The 18,054-nt window shown below is 36.6% G+C and overlaps 2 protein-coding genes across 5 annotated transcripts in view; both read left to right on the top strand.

Moving 5' to 3' along the window:
- DIABLO (diablo IAP-binding mitochondrial protein) overlaps positions 1 to 18,054 on the top strand; it is a 105,581-nt gene that overhangs the window by 16,678 nt on the left and 70,849 nt on the right. The window lies entirely within an intron of this gene.
- CLIP1 (CAP-Gly domain containing linker protein 1) overlaps positions 1 to 18,054 on the top strand; it is a 126,608-nt gene that overhangs the window by 73,940 nt on the left and 34,614 nt on the right. For 3 of the 4 annotated variants that reach the window (XM_069081632.1, XM_069081633.1, XM_069081635.1), the window contains one exon: positions 5,880 to 5,996. In XM_069081632.1, coding sequence (XP_068937733.1) covers positions 5,880 to 5,996 — 117 coding nt within the window. Of the gene's footprint in view, positions 1 to 30; positions 2,308 to 5,879; positions 5,997 to 18,054 lie in introns of all 4 variants that reach the window. The other variant, XM_069081634.1, reaches the window with a different exon arrangement.

The raw sequence follows: 18,054 nt of genomic DNA, 5'->3' as shown, positions 1-18,054 counted from the left end.
CCCTTTTCCCTACCTTTTTTGTTTTTTTAGTCTCTAACTTATTTGTTAGCGGCAACCAAAAAAGAGATTGAACTAATGTCAGAAGAGCTGAGGGGTCTGAAATCAGAGAAGCAGCTTCTTGCAGAGGAGGGGAATGCTTTAAAGTTAGACAAAGGTTCACTCTTATCAAAGCTTGTAGAGGTGGAGGCCAAGATGTCTTTACTGCAGGAAGATCAGCAGAGGCTGTGGTTAATAAATGAAGCTCTTAATTTGGAGAAGGAAAAAATCCTAGAAGAAAAGCACAATGCAGAAAAGTTATATCAGGAAGATCATCTCAACAAAGAAGCTTTAGTTATTGAGAGAGAAAAGTTACTGGAAGAAATCAGTATTGCACAGGAAGAATTCTTGAAGATAAATGTAGAAAATGATAGCTTGCTAACTTGCAAGGAAAGCATGCAGGCCCTTGTAGAAGATGTTCAGAGACGTAATGATTCCTTAATTGCTGAATCCAAGAAGAATCACAAGGAAAAAGCTGAGCTAGAGAATCAGCTGAAGAAACTTACTACTGAAAATGCTGCTTTGGCTAAAAATAAGGATGACATTGTCCTAAAGCTTCAGAATTCATTTGAAGAACTGGCAAGAGATCAGAAAAATTTGGTACAAGAAATTGAAGAGCTCACAATGGAGAAGAAGTCATACTTAGAGAAGCAGTCAGGCCTTAACACCCTGTGCGCAGCCTTAAAGAAAGAGAAGGATGATCTTCTTCAGAGCAACAAGGATCTACAGGCTGAGAGAGATGAACTACTCAAGAAGCAAGAAAAGCTGAATGTGAGCTTGGAAGCAGTTCTCCAGGACAAACAAGTGCTCAGTATGGAAATTAACCGGCTGCAGACACAGCTGGATGACTCAAACAAGTTGCTTAAAGATGCTGAGAAGGTGGCTGTCGAGCTTCAGTCTTCAAAAGCAAGTCTCATGAAATTTCTTGAAGAAATCAAAACCAGTAGGGAGATTACAGACTCTGAATGTATCCAGCTTCTGCAAGAAAAAGAAACCTTGACTTCATCTCAGAGTAGGCTCTTGCTCGAAAACGAAGAACTCTTAAATGAAAATAAAATCCTCACTGGAAAACTTGTCAAGTGCTCAGAAGATGCTGCTCACAAAGAGATTGTTCTGAATGAGAAGATTGGTTATTTGACTGCAGAGAAGGAAGTGGCTTGTCAGAAGTCCTTAAAGTTTAAAAAGCAGCTGGATGGTCTCCTAAAAGAAACATCTCTGTTAGAAACAAAGAATGCAAACTTGCTTCAAGAAAGAGAGTCTTCACTCAAAGCCATGGGTGACCTTAAAAGGAAATATGATCAAGAAACTGCCACCAGAAGAATCATTGTTCAAGAGAAAATGAAACTTCTTAATAGTATTGAGGCTCTGAAAAAGGAGCTTCAGGAGAAACAAAAAGAAAGCCAGAAACTGTTGACCAACAAACATGACCTTTCTTTGATGCTAGAAGAGCTTGAGGGAGCCAAAAAATGTTTAGAAAAGGAACGTGCTGATCTCCTGGAAGCCAAAGAAAGTTTGAATGTTAAACTTAAGACTTGCTGTTCTGAAAAGGATATCTTGCTTAAGGATGGGTACAGACTGCAAGAAGATTGTCAGAAATTAAATGAAGAGGTCAGCGCAGTGCAGAAGGCCTTAATCCTTGAAAGAGAAGCTAGAGAGCAGGAGAAGGAGTGTTCTTTGTCAGAAAATAATAAACTACAAGGTCAAATTTTGCTCCTGCAACAGGAATTAGAAAAATTAACACTTTGCAATAAAGAACTTCAGTCTGAGAACCTAATCCTGGCCCAGGAGAAAGGAAAATCAGAGCAACAAGTTGTGAAAATTGTTAAGGAAAAGGAAGTTTTGAGTGCAGAGACTTCTCAGCTTGCTGCCAAAATAGACAGTCTGAAAAATGACTTTGCTTCCTTGACCAAATCCAAGTCAGAGTTGCAAGACCTGCACAGCTGTCTCACCAAGATATTGGAAGATCTCCGACTGAGCCATGAAGTGACCACTGCTGAGAAAGCCAAGCTAATACAAGAGAATAACAACCTCCTTGCTGACCACAGAGAAGTTGTGCTGAAGAAGGAAGAGCTCCTGAAGGAGTTGAAGGAGAAGGAGAAGTTGGCAGAGAACTACTTTACTCTCCAAAAGGAAATTAGTCAGTTGGCCAAAACCAACAGTAATATTTCAGCAAACCTCCTAGAATCACAGAGTGAGAATCGAATATTGCGGAAAGACAAGAGCAAGCTTACTCTGAGAATTAGAGAGCTAGAGACCCTTCAGTCATACACGGTAATTCCAAAGATTGAGGGATTGGGCATCTATATAATTACTAACACCAAATACTAACTTCAGTGGTTTAAGGATATACTTTATGCATTGAGCACTTCACAAAATCACAACATTTGAGTTGGAAGAGGTTAACACAGTCATTTAGTCCCTGTCTAACAATAATCCCCTCTACAGGATAGCTGACAAATGATCATTCAACTTTGGTCATTTAACTTTCACTTGAAGACCTTCATGAAAGAGAACCTCCTTCCTCCCAGGGTATTTATTCCACTTTGGGACAGCTCTCAGTGTTAGAAAGTTTTTCCGTATGTGAAGCCTACATTTCCATCTTTGACACTTCAGTCCACCGCTCCTAGTTCCATCCTGTAGGGTCAAACAGAACAAGTCTAATTTTTCCTCCGGGTGACAGTCTTTTCCAGGCCAAATATCTCCTACTCTTCAGTTGATCTTTATAGGGCCCTTCACAGTCCTGGTTGCCCTTCTTTGTCCTCTATTTTTTCATTGTCCCTCCTAAAGTGGTACAGCCAGAACTGATTTTAATATCTCAGATTTTCTCTAATCTGGGTGAAGAGTACAGCAGCACTCCAGTCTCTTCTTATTCATGGAACATGTGTCTTCTTCATGCAACCCAATGGGATCTTATTAACTTTTTTGGCCATCCCAACACACTGTTGAATAATTTTGATCTTGTAGTTGACCAGAATGCCCAGACCTTTAGAAAAAAAACTGCCTTGTCAATTTTTTGAACATGAATGTACTGGATTTCATCGTATTAAATTCACCTCAATGCTATTGTCTGTCAGGATCTTTTTGATAACTCACTCGGTTATCCAGTGTGTTTGCTCTCCTCAGCTTTGTGTCATTTGAAAGTTTGATAAGGGATACTATCTATGACTTGATTCAAGCCACTAATAAAAAAAAACTGGAGCACTTTACTAAACACCTGCCTAGTTGGCAATGGCTACATTGGCCCATCAATCAATTCCAGATTAGTCTAATTATAGTATCATCGACCCAACATATTTCCCATCTTTTCTACAAGAATATCCTGAAAGACCATCAAATGCTTTCTTAAAATATAGGTAAACTGTGAAAATGTTACCTGCAGCATTCTCTTGATTTAACAGTTGAGTAATCCCATTACAAAAGGACCTGTTCTTAATGAAGCCCAATTGGTTCTTCTTGATGATGCTTTCTTTTTCTAGATGGTCACCAATCTTATCTTTAACATGTTCAAGAATTTTGCCAGGAATTGAAGTCAAGCCCACTGGTTAGTAGTTTGTAGCTTCTTTTCTCTTTCGTTTCTTGAAAACTGGGACATTTACATGTCTCTTACTCTCAACATTCGTTCAAAGATCACTGACAGTGTTCTTTGTGATTATTGATCACAAAGCCACAGTTTCTTTGAGTGCCTAAGAATGTAATTTCTCTGGGCCAGGTGAGCTGGACTTGTCAAAGACAGCTAGAGCTCTCTTACTATGGCCTCACTTTTCTTGGCTATCTCCTCTCTATTGATCATCTTTTGTTCTGTCTTTTCTAATTGAAAGGTAATTTTTCTTGGCACAGAAAATGAAAGGAAAATGAGAATTGAGTAGCATGGTTAGTCATACCCACCTGGCCACCTGCTCCAAGGAGCAGTCCTACCTTTTTTGGGGTTATTCCTCTTTCCCTACCTACCTACTATAGCTTAAGAAAATAATTCTTTTTTGTTTAGTACTTTTCTTTCCAAATTCATTTCATCCTGGTTTTTGACATTTATGACTTTGCACTGTACTAGATTTGTGTATTCATCCTCTGTTACCCCTGCCTCTTTCTTTTTTATATGTTTTTGTTTTTGTATTGCATCCTATCATAGGATCCTAGATCTAGAACTGGAAGGGACTTCAGAGGTCATCTTGTCTAGCCCCCTTTCCCTAAGGCTTAGGAATAAGGTCACTTAACCAAGTTCACCAATATTCTTTTCACTTTGCCATGCTGCCTCTCTTATCTTAAATTGGTTAGTGAAATCTTTGCATATTCATAGTGGCCTCTTTATAACTTCCTTTTTTCTTCTTCACTAGAATTACTTTTTATCTTGCCTTCGGAATTTCTTTAATCGCAAAATTTCTCATTTCTCTATACTAATTTCTCCTGGCCTGCTGTTGTTTTGAGCCTTTTGAAAAACAGTTATCTCTTCCACATTGAGACTTACCCCATTGTGGTTTTGACATGTTATGGTTCAGCATAAGAAATGGGAATTTTTGGGGGGAATTCTGCAGAATCTATGGATGATACGTGAAGGCCCACAGATGTCAGAGAGCTTGTGACCACATTTTACAATAAGGTACTATAAACACCCTATAAAAGAAAAAGAAAACAATTCAACCTCTTCTCTGGTACAAAAGGAGGGTCAAAAAATTTTATGCAGATTTTTCAGATTATGAGGGCACCATGTCCCTAACTCCCATGATGTGGAAGGGATAACTATGTTCATCTAAAATTTTCTTTAAAAATTCCCATTATTTCTAGCCCAGCCACCAATTCTGCCCTATTGATGAAAATTAGACCTAGAATAGACTTATTCCTTGTTGATTTCTTGACTGTTTGAAGTATGAAATTTTTAACCCATTCTCAATCTCCATTTGACCAGAAATCCTATCTCACATCAAGATTGTTCCTCTTAGTTATCTTTGATTACCTATAACTAGTTTTGAGTAAAACATAAAACCTTTAAAAACATTTGAAAGAAGATTCTTCACCAGATGTCTAATCTCAGTGGTATATATGTCCTTTAATGAATGTCATAAAAAAGCCAAGATCCAAAACAGTGAGTGAAAAGCATAATGATTTTTTAAATTGAAGAAGTTTTGCTACCATCTTTACTAATTTACCCAGTGGTAAGTTAGCACAAATTGATAGCATCTTTTGCTTGGCTTTCAGTTTCATTTGTCATTTATGCATTTAGAATATGAAAACTTCACCAAAGGTTTCCCAGGTTGTAATTGGCAAGTCATGATACTGTTATCATTCATTTAAATACTAGTGGATCGAAGGAAATAGTAAAACTAACCTCTAGAGAGAGTTAGATTTTTCCAAATTACTGATTGTTGGTCTTGCAACAACCTGTTGACCTTCACATTTTCTTCTGTTCATAGCCATACCTGCATTCCCTGCTATTAGCTTGCCTATACATTTTTTACTTATGTTCTACATGACATACTTGATTCACATTTAAATACCTCAGAATTAACTTTTATTTCTGTTTAAAGATAGAACTATTTTCTAAAGGTTTTTGTCCAAGTCCTCTTTGACTCTCAGAGACTTTGACTTGATAATAACGAGTACATCGCTAGTGAATCAGATGCTGCACCTGATTACTTTCAGAAAATCCAGCTATTTACAAATTATTTGTTTAATCAAATTCATTGTTTCACTTTCCTCACAGCAACACATTTCTCTAGACTTAAATCAGACTATTCGTGCCCACTATTAGGATTACATAAAGTGTGGCTAGAGGGCTTTGATTGCAAACATGGGCTCTCAGGCTGCCTTAATGGATTTAGCCACTGCTCACCAGACTTTCTTATGTTTAGGTTGCTCAAACAGCAGAAGATGCTATGCAGCTAATGGAACAGATGACCAAAGAGAAAACTGAGACTCTTGCTTCCTTGGAGGACACCAGGCAAACAAATGAAAAGCTGAAAAATGAAGTAATTTTAAATTGCTTTTTATTTGAAAAAATGTTACTACTCGTTTTGTTAGGTATTTGGCCACTAGTCTGGGTCGCATTTGATTGTGATGTAATTGATATGTTTTCAAATGGGAACCATATTGTGAATATAACTTCACCTGTTAGTAACGTGGAAATGCTGGGAAGATAGACATCATCACACCAATTACTAGTAAAAATGACTTTTTCTTTAGCTCGTAGAAAATTTGTTCATTGGGACTTACTCTTTGTGATTTACTAAGCTACTATATAGAGGTTGTTTGCCTAGTGCTGGGCATACAGCCTTTCAAGAAGCATTCTAGAGGGACTATGATAAATATATAGATGAGAATGTGATTAGAGCAAATGAAAGATCCCATGAAAATGAAAAATCCCATCCCAAATGAAAGATCTGGGAGTATCTAGGAAACTTATAAAAAGAGTACTTGAGATGAGCCTTAATACAGGGACGGATTGGAGCTAGAATCTCAGCTGATTGCTAAATTTTCAGTGTTGGAAATGGGCAAACACTACAAATCAGGGCTTGATTTTTTTTTTTGTTCTATTGATTGCCTAGACTTAAAGTGATGGAGACAATATCAATAACGTGGTTTCTGTTTAAAAGTGTATTGTGCATACATTGGATGTTTCTTTCTTCTCTAGCACACCCCTGGCCTTTCCATTTTGAAAGATGGAGATAAGGGAGAGTCCATTTCAAACATGGGGACTGTTTGATTGAATTACACAGAAGTGGGGACTGACATTGAGGTGGTTGTATTTGGCTAGAATGTAGTCTTTGTGTAGGAACGAGGGTAATGTGAAATAAGACTGGAAAATCTGAAGGGGGCATAGTCAAGATGGCAGAGAAGAAGCAGGAAATAGCATGAGCTCCCACCCCAACCACCTCCAATACCTGTAAAATATGACTAAACAAATTTTAGAGCTACAGAACCCACAAAGTGACAGAGAGAAATAAAATTCCCGCTGAAAGTAGCCTGGCAGGCCAATAGGAAGGGTCTGTCGCACAAAGCTGGGAGCCTAGCACAGTCCCACGTGAACCACGCTGGCCCAGACCCGTGGCAGCCCCAACCAGTGGCACAGACCAGCCAGAGTAGACTTCACGAGAGTGAATCACCAGCAGCTGTGGCAGTTTCCAGACTTCTCAACCCATAAACACCAAAGAGGAAGTGAAAGGTCAGTGGAAAACTGTGTAGGAACTGGGTGAGAGAAGAGAGCGATGCAGCCATTGCCCCCAGGGCGAAAGGTAGAGGAGGTGCAGGAGCTGCAGCTGCTGCCCTGTGGCTGCCTGTGGAGCTCCTGGCCTGAAGATCATGTGACCACTCAGAGGGTAATTGCTCTTGCTTTGACCTGCTTGGACCTGAGTTGCAGTCTTGGGTGGTAGTCCTGGGGTGAGGAATGCCAGTGTCCAGAGCTTGTGGTGGCTGTAAAGAGGGTGCCCTCCTCAAACCTCTGACAACATTTACAAAAACCCCAGCAATTTGGGACAAAGCTCCTTCCACTCTGGAAGCAGAGTTTTACCGTGACAAAGAGCTCAGAAATCAAGTAATTGGGTGGCAAGATAAGCGTACAAAGGAAGTGCAGCCAGACCATAGAATCCTTTTGAGGGGACGAAAAGGATCAAAACATGGAGTAAATGGAAGCCAGTGACTTTATGAGAAATCAAGGTACTATCAAACATATCCAAACAAATGAAAAATAGAAGGCAATGTGAAATATCTCATTGGAAAAACCACTGACCTGGAAAATAGATCCAGGAGAGATCATTAAAAAATTATTGGACTGCCTGAAAGCCATGATCAAAAAAAGAGTCTAGAAATCATCCTTCAAGAAATTCTCCAGGAAAATTGCCCTGATATTCCAGAACCAGAGGGCAAAATAGTAATTGAAAGAATTCACTGATTGCCTCTTGAAAAAGATCCCAAAAAGAAAACTCCTAGGAATATTATAGCCAAATTCTAGAGTACCCATGTCAGGGAGAAAATATTACAAGCAGCCAGGAAGAAACAATTTGAATATTGTGGAAACACAATCCAGGATAACACAAGATCTAGCAGCTTCTACATTAAGGGATCGAAGGGCTTTGAATATGAAATTCAGGAGGTCAAAGGAGCTAGGATTAAAACCAAGAATCATCTACCCAGCAAAACTTGAGTATAATGCTTCAGGGGAAAATATGGTCATTTAATGAAATAGAGGACTTTCAAGTATTCTTTATGAAAAAACCAGAGCTGAACAGAAAATTTGACTTTCAAATACAAGAAGCAAGAGAATCATGAGAAGGTAAACAGGAAAAAGAAATCATAAGGAACTTATTAAAGTTGAACTATTTACATTCCTACATGGAAAAGTGATAATTGTAACTCATGAGATTTTTCTCAGTATGAGGATAGTTGAAGGGAATATATATGTGTATATATGTATACATACATATATATGTATGTATACGAGGGTGTATATGTGTATAAATACATATGTGAGGGTGTGTATATGTATGTACATGTATACATAGAGGGCACAGGATCAGTTGAATAGGAAGGTGTGATTTATAAAAAATAAAATTAAGAAGTGAGAGAGGAATCTAATGAGAGGAGAAAGGAAGCTATAGAATAGGGTAAATTATCTCATATAAAAGAAGCAAGAGAAAACTATTACAATGGAGGGGAAGAACAGGAAGGTGAAAGGGAATGGGTCAACCTTACTCTTATTGAATTTGGCTTAAGGAGGGAATAACATACACACTCAATTGGGTATCTAACCCTACAGGAAAGTAGGGGGAAAGGGGATAAGAGGGGAGATGATAGAAGGGAGGACAGATTGGGGGACAGGGTAGTTAGAAGCACACAATTTTGAAAAGGGACAGGGTCAAAGTCGAAAATAGAGTAAGTGGGGTATGGGATAGGATGGAGGGAAATATAGTTAGTCTTTCACAATATATCTATGATGGAAACGTTTTGTGTAACTACACATGTACAACCTGTATTGATTTGCTTATCTTCTTAGCGGAGGTGAGTGAGGAGGGAAGAAGGGAGAGAATCGGGAAATCAAAGTTTTAAAAACAAATGTTTAAAAGAAATCATTTTTTACATGCAACTGGGAAACAAAATATACAGGCAGTGGGGTATAGAAATTCATCTTGCCCTACTAGAAAGTTAGAGGAGGGATGGGGGAGGATATAAGAGAGAGCAGATTGGGGGAAGGGATATTTCATAGGTTTGCCATTTTGGGGTGGGGGATAGGAGAAATACAGGGAAAAAATTTGTGACTCAAAATCTTGTGGAAATGAACGTTGAAAACTAAAAAAAATAAAATATTTAAAAAGACTGGAAAATCTGATTTGCAAGCAAGTGATAGAAGACCCTAAAAGCTAGGGAAAGGGTCCATCTTTTATCCAATGGCAGAAGGGAACCATTTAGGGTTTTTGAGTTAGGGAAAATTGGAGAGTTGAGAGACTAGAGGCAGGAAGAAAAACTTTGTGAAGTAATCTAAGCAAGAGGGGATGTGGCAGACTAATTAAGTAATGATTTTTTAAAAAATAATTAAGATTTTAATAGAAATATAAACAACCATCAGTTTTAGATATTAGAACTAGAGAAGTTATGCAAGGAATTACTAAGAAAAGGGGGTGCTACTGTTTTGAGCTAAAAAGACTTGGGGGGAAAAAGGTTGAGAGAGGTGATCTAGAGAAAAGCTAGAAAGTCTTAAGACGTCTTGAATATTAAAGTGAACAATGTTATTCCTTGTTTCTTCACTAACCCTACCTGGATTTACTAAAAATATCCAAAAATAATTTCATTACCTTTCCATTCTTCCTAATCATTTTCACTTCTTTATTTTTCCCCAAAGGTTCTGCTCCTAAGACCCTTTGCTTCTGTCTTCCCAGTTTTTCCCAGATGTATCCTTTCCTCTCCATTCACATGGCAATCATTCTAGTTTAGACCCTTTGATCTATTCCAGTAGTTCCTAACTCATTTCCCTGCCTTTTGTATCCAAAAAATTCTATACTTTATATCTTCCTCAAGCCCAATTCTGATCATGTCACTCTTCTGTTTCTAAAGCTTCAATTATATTCCATTGCCTATGGGAAAAAGATCAAACTCCTTGACTTGACAGTCCAACAGCCATCTTCCACACCCCAGTTTAGATCTGACCTTCCTTTTTAGCCTTCTTTCTCACTATCCATTTTCATGTATCCAAAGTTTTTTATCCTAGACTTAAGTATGCCTTACAAAGTCCAACTTCCATGCCTTTGTCTCCTCCTGAAATATCCTTCTCCATCTAACTTATTGTTCCTTGGTTTTCATTTTGGAACAACGACATCACAAGGGTGATGTTGTCTTGACTTGTGCATGAATTGAATTTAAGTGAGGTAGAGTTGCACAAAGTCTTCAGCCTAACTCTGTCTTCTAGAGTAAACAAAATTCAGTGGCAAGACAAAAATCAAGACCAGTCGTCTAACTGTATGCATCCAAATACTAATCCAAATAGTCCAGCAAGCATTAATTAAGCACTGATATGCGAGGTACCATGCTAGTTAAGCATTATAGCTAAAAAGATGTAAATGAAATAATCCCTCCTATCAAGGAGGCTGTTGTTTACTGGTGGGATAAAACGGGTAAACAGAGGTATATAGCTATGATGATATGAAGAAGATCAAGGGGCATTCAGGAAAGATTTCAAGTGGAAACTGGCATATGAGTTGATCTAGGGATTCTAAGAGACAAAGGGGGAGTGCATTCTGAGGTTGGAGAAAAACTGGTACAAATGCATGTAGGAAGAACAAAGAGTTCAGGAAATAGCAAATGGGCCTGTTTGCCTAGAACGTAATGTGTACCTATAGAGAAGAGGTAAGTTGGAGCCAGATTTTCAAGGGTTCTAAATTTGCCGCACTAGGAAGTCTTCAATTTATTCTAAAGAAAATACGAATCGACATGGTTCTTGAGTGGGGGAAGGTCATGGTCCAGCTTATGCTTTGGGAAGAATAATTTGCCAACTGAACGGGGGATAAAGTGGAAAGGGAAGGGATTGCAAGCCAGGAGTACAGTTAGGAAATGAGAGGTGAGGACCTGATCTAGATTAGTAACTATATGGTTGTAGAGGTGACAGATGAAGGAGTTATGTTGTGGAGATGGAACCAGTAATATCTGGTAACTGAATGCTTCTAACTAGATTGATTTTCACTGGCTCCATGCCTGGAATGTGCTTCCTTCTCATCTGCACTTCCAGGTTTCCTTTAAGTCTCCACTAAAATCCCACTTTCTGCAGAAGCCTTTTGTTGTCTTGTTTGAACATAGTTGTTGTGCAGTGACTCTTTTTCCTTTCTTTGTATCCTCAGAATTTAGCACAGTGCTTGGAACGTAGTAGCTGTTCAATAAATGCTTGTTGACTTGCTGTTTTCTAGGCCAGGTTCAAACCCTTCATGTACCTTTCCTCAATTTCCCCCTCCTCCTCCCTCTCCCAACAATCTACTGCCACTCTTTTGAACTCCCTTACCACTTTGTGCCTCTCTTACTACACATTCATGTTGTATCTTTTATTATATATATCTTACAAAACTATTAGATCCATGAGTATAAGGATTACATCTTTTTTATTTTTTTAATTTTTATTATCATGAACTTTACAAACATCAAAAACTGTGAACATTTCTATAAACAAAGAACAGAAAAAGGGGATTATATATGAAACTGTCAGTCTTTACTAAAGTACATGTTAAATTAAACATGATAGTATCAAACACTACATGTTTGTCCATGTCCACTTTTGAACTTCCTTCTGCTCTCTTCTGTGTATTTTTAAGTATTTCATTGATAGTTTTTTCTTTTTTTCACTCATTAATTTATTTTTAGCATTATCTTTTTAAAATTTTAAGTTCTTTTCCCCCTTCCCCACCCATTGAGAAGACAACTAATATGTTAGTTATTCATATGAAATCATACAAAACATTTCTGTATTAATAACCATGTTGAAAAATAAAGCAAGATAAAGTGAAAAAATACTTCACTCTGCACTCAGAATTCACTTCTCTCTGGAGGTCAATATCATAAATCCTTTAAAATTGTGTTGGATCATTATATTGATCGGAGTAAATAAGTATTTCACAGTTGATCATTGTTCCAATATTGCTTTTACTGTGTGCAATGATCTGCTGAATCTCACTTCACTTTACATCAGTTGATATAAGTCTTGCCTGTTTTTTCTGAAGCCATTCTGATCATCATTTCTAATAGCATAATAGTGTTTCATCACAATTATACCATAAGTTGTTAAACCATTACCCAATTGATGAATATCCTGTCATTTTCCAGTTTTTTTGCCATCTCCCCCCAAAAAAGTTGTTATAAATATTTTTATAGACATAGGCTCTTTTTCTTTAATTTCTTTGGGATATAGAACTAGTAGTGGTATTTCTGAGTCAAAAGATATACACAGTTTTATAGCCCTTTGGATAGAGTTCCAAATTGCTTTCCAGAATCTTTAGATCAATTCACAACTTTGCCAACAGTGCATTAGTGTTCTAGTTTTTCTACATGTCGTACAGCATTTTTCATTTTCCTTTTCTATCATGTTCGCCAATCTAAGGTGTAAGAATACCTCAGAATGATTTTAATTTGCATCTCTTTGATCAATACTGATTTAGAGCATTTCTTCGTATTACTATATGGCTTTGATTTCTTTTTCTGAAAACTGCCTGTTATATATCCTTTGACCATATATCACTTGGGGAATGGCCCTTTCATAAATTTTATTCATTTCCCTATATATCTGAGAAGTGGGTCATTTACCAGAGAAACTTGCTGTAATTTTTTTCCCCTAGGTTCCTGCTTTACTTATAATCTTGACTACATTGGTTTTGTTTGTGCAAAAACGTTTTATGGTATCAGAATGTTTTAATATAATCAAAATTACCCATTTTATTTCCCATTGTCTTCTTCTATCTCATTTGGTCATAAATTCCTCCCTTATCCATAGATTTGACAAATAAAATTTTCTCTGCTCCCCTAATTTGCTTATGATATCACCCTTTATTTCTAAATCATATGCCTATTTTGACCATATCTTGCTGTGTCATATGAGATGTTGGTCTATATCTAGTTTCTGCAAAACTGCCTTCCAGTTTTCCTAGAAATTTTTGTCAAATTTATTACAAGTTCTTACTCAAAAGCTTAGATCTTCTGGTTTATCAAATCCTACATTACTATGGTCATTTACTTTTGTTTATTGTGCACCTAATCTAGTTCACCTATCCATCACTATATTTCTTATTCATTATTTTAATGATTACTCCTTTTAAGTTTGAAATAGTTTTAAATCTGGTACTGCTAGGCTGCCTTCCTTCACATTCCCCCCTCCCCCCTCCTTGGCTCCCTTAATATTCTTCTTTTTTTTTTTTTTGGAGGGGGGAAAGCAGGGAAACTGGGGTTGTGACTTGCCCAAGGTCACATGGCTAGTAAGTGTGTCAAGTGTCTGAGGCCGATTTGAACTCAGGTCCTCCTGACTCCAGTGCTCTATTCACTGTGCCACCTAGCCACCCCTGTTCCCTTAATATTCTTGACCTGTTCTTTCAAATGAATTTTCTTACATTTTCTAGTTCTATAAGCTAATTCTTTGGTAGTTTGATTGTTATGGCACTGAGTAAGTGAATTAGTTTAGGTAGAATTGTCATTTATATTGGCTCAGCCTACCCATGAGAAATTCATATTTCTCTAGTTGTTTAGATCTAGCTTTATTTGTGTGAATAGTGTTTTGTAACTGTGTTCATATAGTTCCTGGGTTTGTCTTGGCAGGTATTTTATATTGTCTCTAGTTATTTTAAATGGAACTGCTCTTTCTCTTCCTGCTGGGTTTTGTTGGCAATATATAAAATGCTGATAATTTATGTGGATTTATTTAGTATTCTGTAACTTTGTTAAAGTTGTTCATTTTTTCAGCTACTTTTTTAGTTGGTTGCTTAGGATTCAATAAGTGTACCATCACATCATCCACAAAGAATGATAGTTTTGTTTCCTTATTGTCTAATTCCTTGAATTTCTTTTTTCTTGTCATTGCCATAGCTAGCATTTTTAGTACAACATTGGATAATAGTGGTAATAATGGACATCTTAGCTTCATCCCTGATGTTATGGGGAAGGCTTGGAAGGCTTCTAGTTTATCTCCATTACAGATAATGCTTCCTCTTTTTTCTTATAATTTTAAGGAAAGTTCTTTTGATTCCTTTACTTCCTAGTGTTATTAATAAGAATGAATGTTGTATTTTGTCAAAAACTTTTTTTGTATCTATTGAGATAATCATGTTATTTGTTGCTTTTGTTATTGATATGGTCATAGTTTTGACGGATAAGGTTATAATTTTCCTAATATTGATCCAGTCTTGCATTCCTAGTGTAAATCCCACCTAATCATAGTATATTATCTCTTTGCTAATATTTTATTCAAAAACTTTTGCTTCAATATTCATTAGGGAAATTGATGATCCCTATTTGGTTTTCTTTTCTTTGTTTTTATTCTTCCTGGTTTAGATATCAGTACCATATTTGTTTTGTAGAAGGAATTTGATAAGGTTCCTTTATTTTTCCAAATAGTTTATTAATTAGAATTAATTATTCTATAGATGTTTGGTAGAATTCACTTGTGAATCCATCTGGTCCTGGAATTTTTTCTTAGAAAGTTCACTGATGGCTTTTTAAATTTCTTTTCCTAAGATTTATTTAAGTATTCTTCTTCCACTTTTGTTGATCTGGGCAATTTCTATTTTCGTGTATATTAATCCGTTTCAGTTAAGACTGTCATATATTGGCACATAATTGGGCAAAATAACTGCTAATAATTGCTTTAATTTCATCTTCATTAGTGATACATTCACCCTTTCCAATTTTTGGTACTGGTAATTTGGGTTTTTTTTTTTAATCAAATTAACCAAGGTTTATCTAGATCATTATTGTTGTTTTTTTTTTTCCTTAAAGAACTCCTAGTTTTATTTATTCAGTAGTAGTTGTCTTTTTAACTTTAAGTTTTATTAATCTCTGCTTTCATTTTTCAGGATTTCTATTTTGGTGTTCATTTGGGGATTTTAAATTTTTTCTCTTTCTAGTATTTTTTAAAGTTGTATACTCAATTCATTGATCTACTCTTCCTCTTTTTTAAATTGATGTAAGCATTTAATATTTCTGCTTTTCTACATTTGTTTGTGAGGTTTTTATGCCCTCATGGTCAGTTTTTATGAAAGTGCCATATACAATTGAGAAAAAGATAACCTTTTTTTCTATTCTCATTCATTTTTCTCCAGAGTTCTGTCATAGCTAACTTTTATACAATTCTATTCATCTCCTTAATTTATTTATTTTAAGGTTAGATTTATCTAGTTCTGAGAGCAAAATGTTTAGGTCCCTTGCTGGTATAGTTTGGCTATTTTTTTTCTGTAACTTTTCCTTTAAACATCTGGATTTTGTGCATGTTTATTTAGTATTGATATTGCTTCATTGTCTGTGATACCTTTTAGCAAGATTATTTCTTTTCATTAGTTTATTATGGCTTTTGCCTTGTCTGAGATCATAATTGCTTCCCATTCCTTTTTTACCTCAGCTTCCCTGATATCTTAGAACTAGAGAGTAAAATAGAAATTGGAAATATCCACTGATCACTCTCCTAAAAAGGATCACAAAATTAAACTTCCAGAAATATTAATAACCTAATTCCATAACTTCTAGGTCAAGGAGAAAATACTTCAAGCAGCCAGAAAAAAATTGAAATATCATGGAGTCACAGTCAGGATCACATAAGATTTAGCAGCTGCCGTATTATCTACCCAGCAAAACTAAGTATAATCCTTCAAGGGAAAAAGTTAATACTTAATGAAATAGAGTACTTTCATAAGACTAGAGCTCCAGCCCCTTATTTTAACTGTGTGTTTTTGTCTGTCTTTCAAATATATTTTTTGTAAATAACATACAGTTGGATTCTGGTTTCTAATTCATCCTGCTTTCTGCCTCCATTTTATGGGTGAATTCATTCTGTTTGCATTCAGTGATGATTACTAACTGTGTATTTCCCTCCATCCTATTTTTTTTTTCTGTTTAATCTCTCTTTTTTTACCTTGTCCCATCTCAAAATTCTTTTTTTCTGATCACTGCCTTTCTTAATGTGTCCTCCCTTTTATCCCCTACCCCCTTCTTTAATCCCTTTCCCTTCCTGCTTCCCCATTGGGTAAGATAGATTTCTGTACCTGACTTAATATGTACAAATATGCTTTCCTCTTTGAATCAGTTTTGATAGAATGAGATTTGAGTATTGCCTGTAACACACCCTACCCCCCCATCTTCCCCTCCAATGTAAAAGATCTTCATTGCATACTTCTTTTATGTAAGATAAATTTCTCCATTCTTCTTCTCAATTTACCCTTTTCCCAGTGCATTCCTCTTTCTCAACCCTTCATTTTTTTGAGGTCAGCCCAACATAATCTACCCACACCAGTGCACTCTGTCTATGTAAACTCCTTATTGCCCTAATAATAGCAGAGTTCTTAGGAATCACAGGTATCATCTTCCCATAAAGGAATGTAAACATTTTAACCTTATTTGATTTCTCTTTCATATGTGCCTTTTTATGCTTCTCTTGACTCTTTTGTTTGAATGTCAGATTTTCTGTTCAGTTTTTTTCATCAGGAATGCTTGAAAGTACAGTCTTTCATGGAATGTCTATTTGCCCTCCTTAAGGACTGTACTCATTTTTTTCTGGATAGGTATTCTTGTAAATCTAGCTCTTTTGCCTTCTGGTATATCATATTCCAAGACCTCTGTTCTTTTAATGTGGGAGCTGCTATTTTTGTGTGATCCTAATTATGGCTCCATGGTATCTTTTTGGATGCTTTGACCTGGGAGTCCTGGGATATGGCTAAATGTTACTGGAGGTTTTAATTTTGTGGTCTCTTTTAGGAGGTGATCAGCGGATTGCTTCAGTTTCTATTTTACCCTCTGGTCCTAAGATAATCAAGGGAATTTTCCTTTCTAATAAAAAAAAAATTATGTGTAGCCCCCTCCCCCCTCTTTTTTTTTTTTTTGTTATGGCTTTCAAGTAGTCTATAATGCCTAAATTATCTCTCCTTGATGTATTTTCTGGATCATTTTTTTCAAATGAGTATTTCACATTTTCTTCTATTTTTTTGCATCCCTTTGACGTTGTTTTATATTATTTCTTGATGTCTCATAGAGTAATTGGTTTCCACTTGCCCAGTTATACTTTTTAAGGACTTATTTTCTCCAGTGAACTTGTTTCTTTTTTTTTTTTTTGGAGGGGTAAGGCAGAGGACTTGGGGTTAAGTGACTTGCCCAAGGTCACACAGCTAGTAAGTGTTAAGTGTCTGAGGTCGCATTTGAACTCAGGTCCTCCTGAATCCAGGGCCGGTGCTATATTCACTGCGCCACCTAGCCGCCCCACAAATTTTTATTAAGGGGATTTGTTCTGTGAAGTTTGGATTTAGTCAAAGGGCTGCACCTCGAGGGGCACAGATTCCTCCCCTCTGCTGCCTGGTCTTTTGTTGGCTCTGCCACTCTAGAATTTGATTTGACATGTTATTTTAAAGGGAATGTTGAGAGAGTTCAGCTAGGTTTCTCCCTCTACTACTACATCTTGGCTATGTATTAATAGCCAGGGACCATGTCTTAATCTTCTTGGTATCACCCACAGTACTTAGCTCTACCACGTAGCAGGTACTTTGTATATTATTTGAGTGAACTTACCTGTCTAGATTTTCACAGAAAATAGTACGCATAACTGAAAACCTTGGAGAAAGCTTAAAGATTAAGGGGAATTTTCAGTTTAGTTTCTGTTTAAATATTGTTTAATAATGTAGAGATTTGCACTCTGTATTTACTATAGGCTTTTTGTAGATAATAGAATTTCTATTTAGAAGGAATCTTAATGGTTATCAAGTTCACCCTTATCATTTGATAGTTGTAGAAAGTGAGAATTCAGCCAAGGGCCTGCCCCATGGTCTCCTAGTGAGCCAGAGCTCAGAGCAGGGTTTGAGACTCACATCCTCTAAC

Source organism: Petaurus breviceps, unplaced genomic scaffold (assembly GCF_028583685.1).
Source record: "Petaurus breviceps papuanus isolate PSGF00001 unplaced genomic scaffold, PetGlider_PUasm1.0 99, whole genome shotgun sequence".
NCBI classification, from domain to species: Eukaryota; Metazoa; Chordata; class Mammalia; order Diprotodontia; family Petauridae; genus Petaurus; species Petaurus breviceps.
This window is presented reverse-complemented; position numbering and strand designations above follow the sequence as displayed.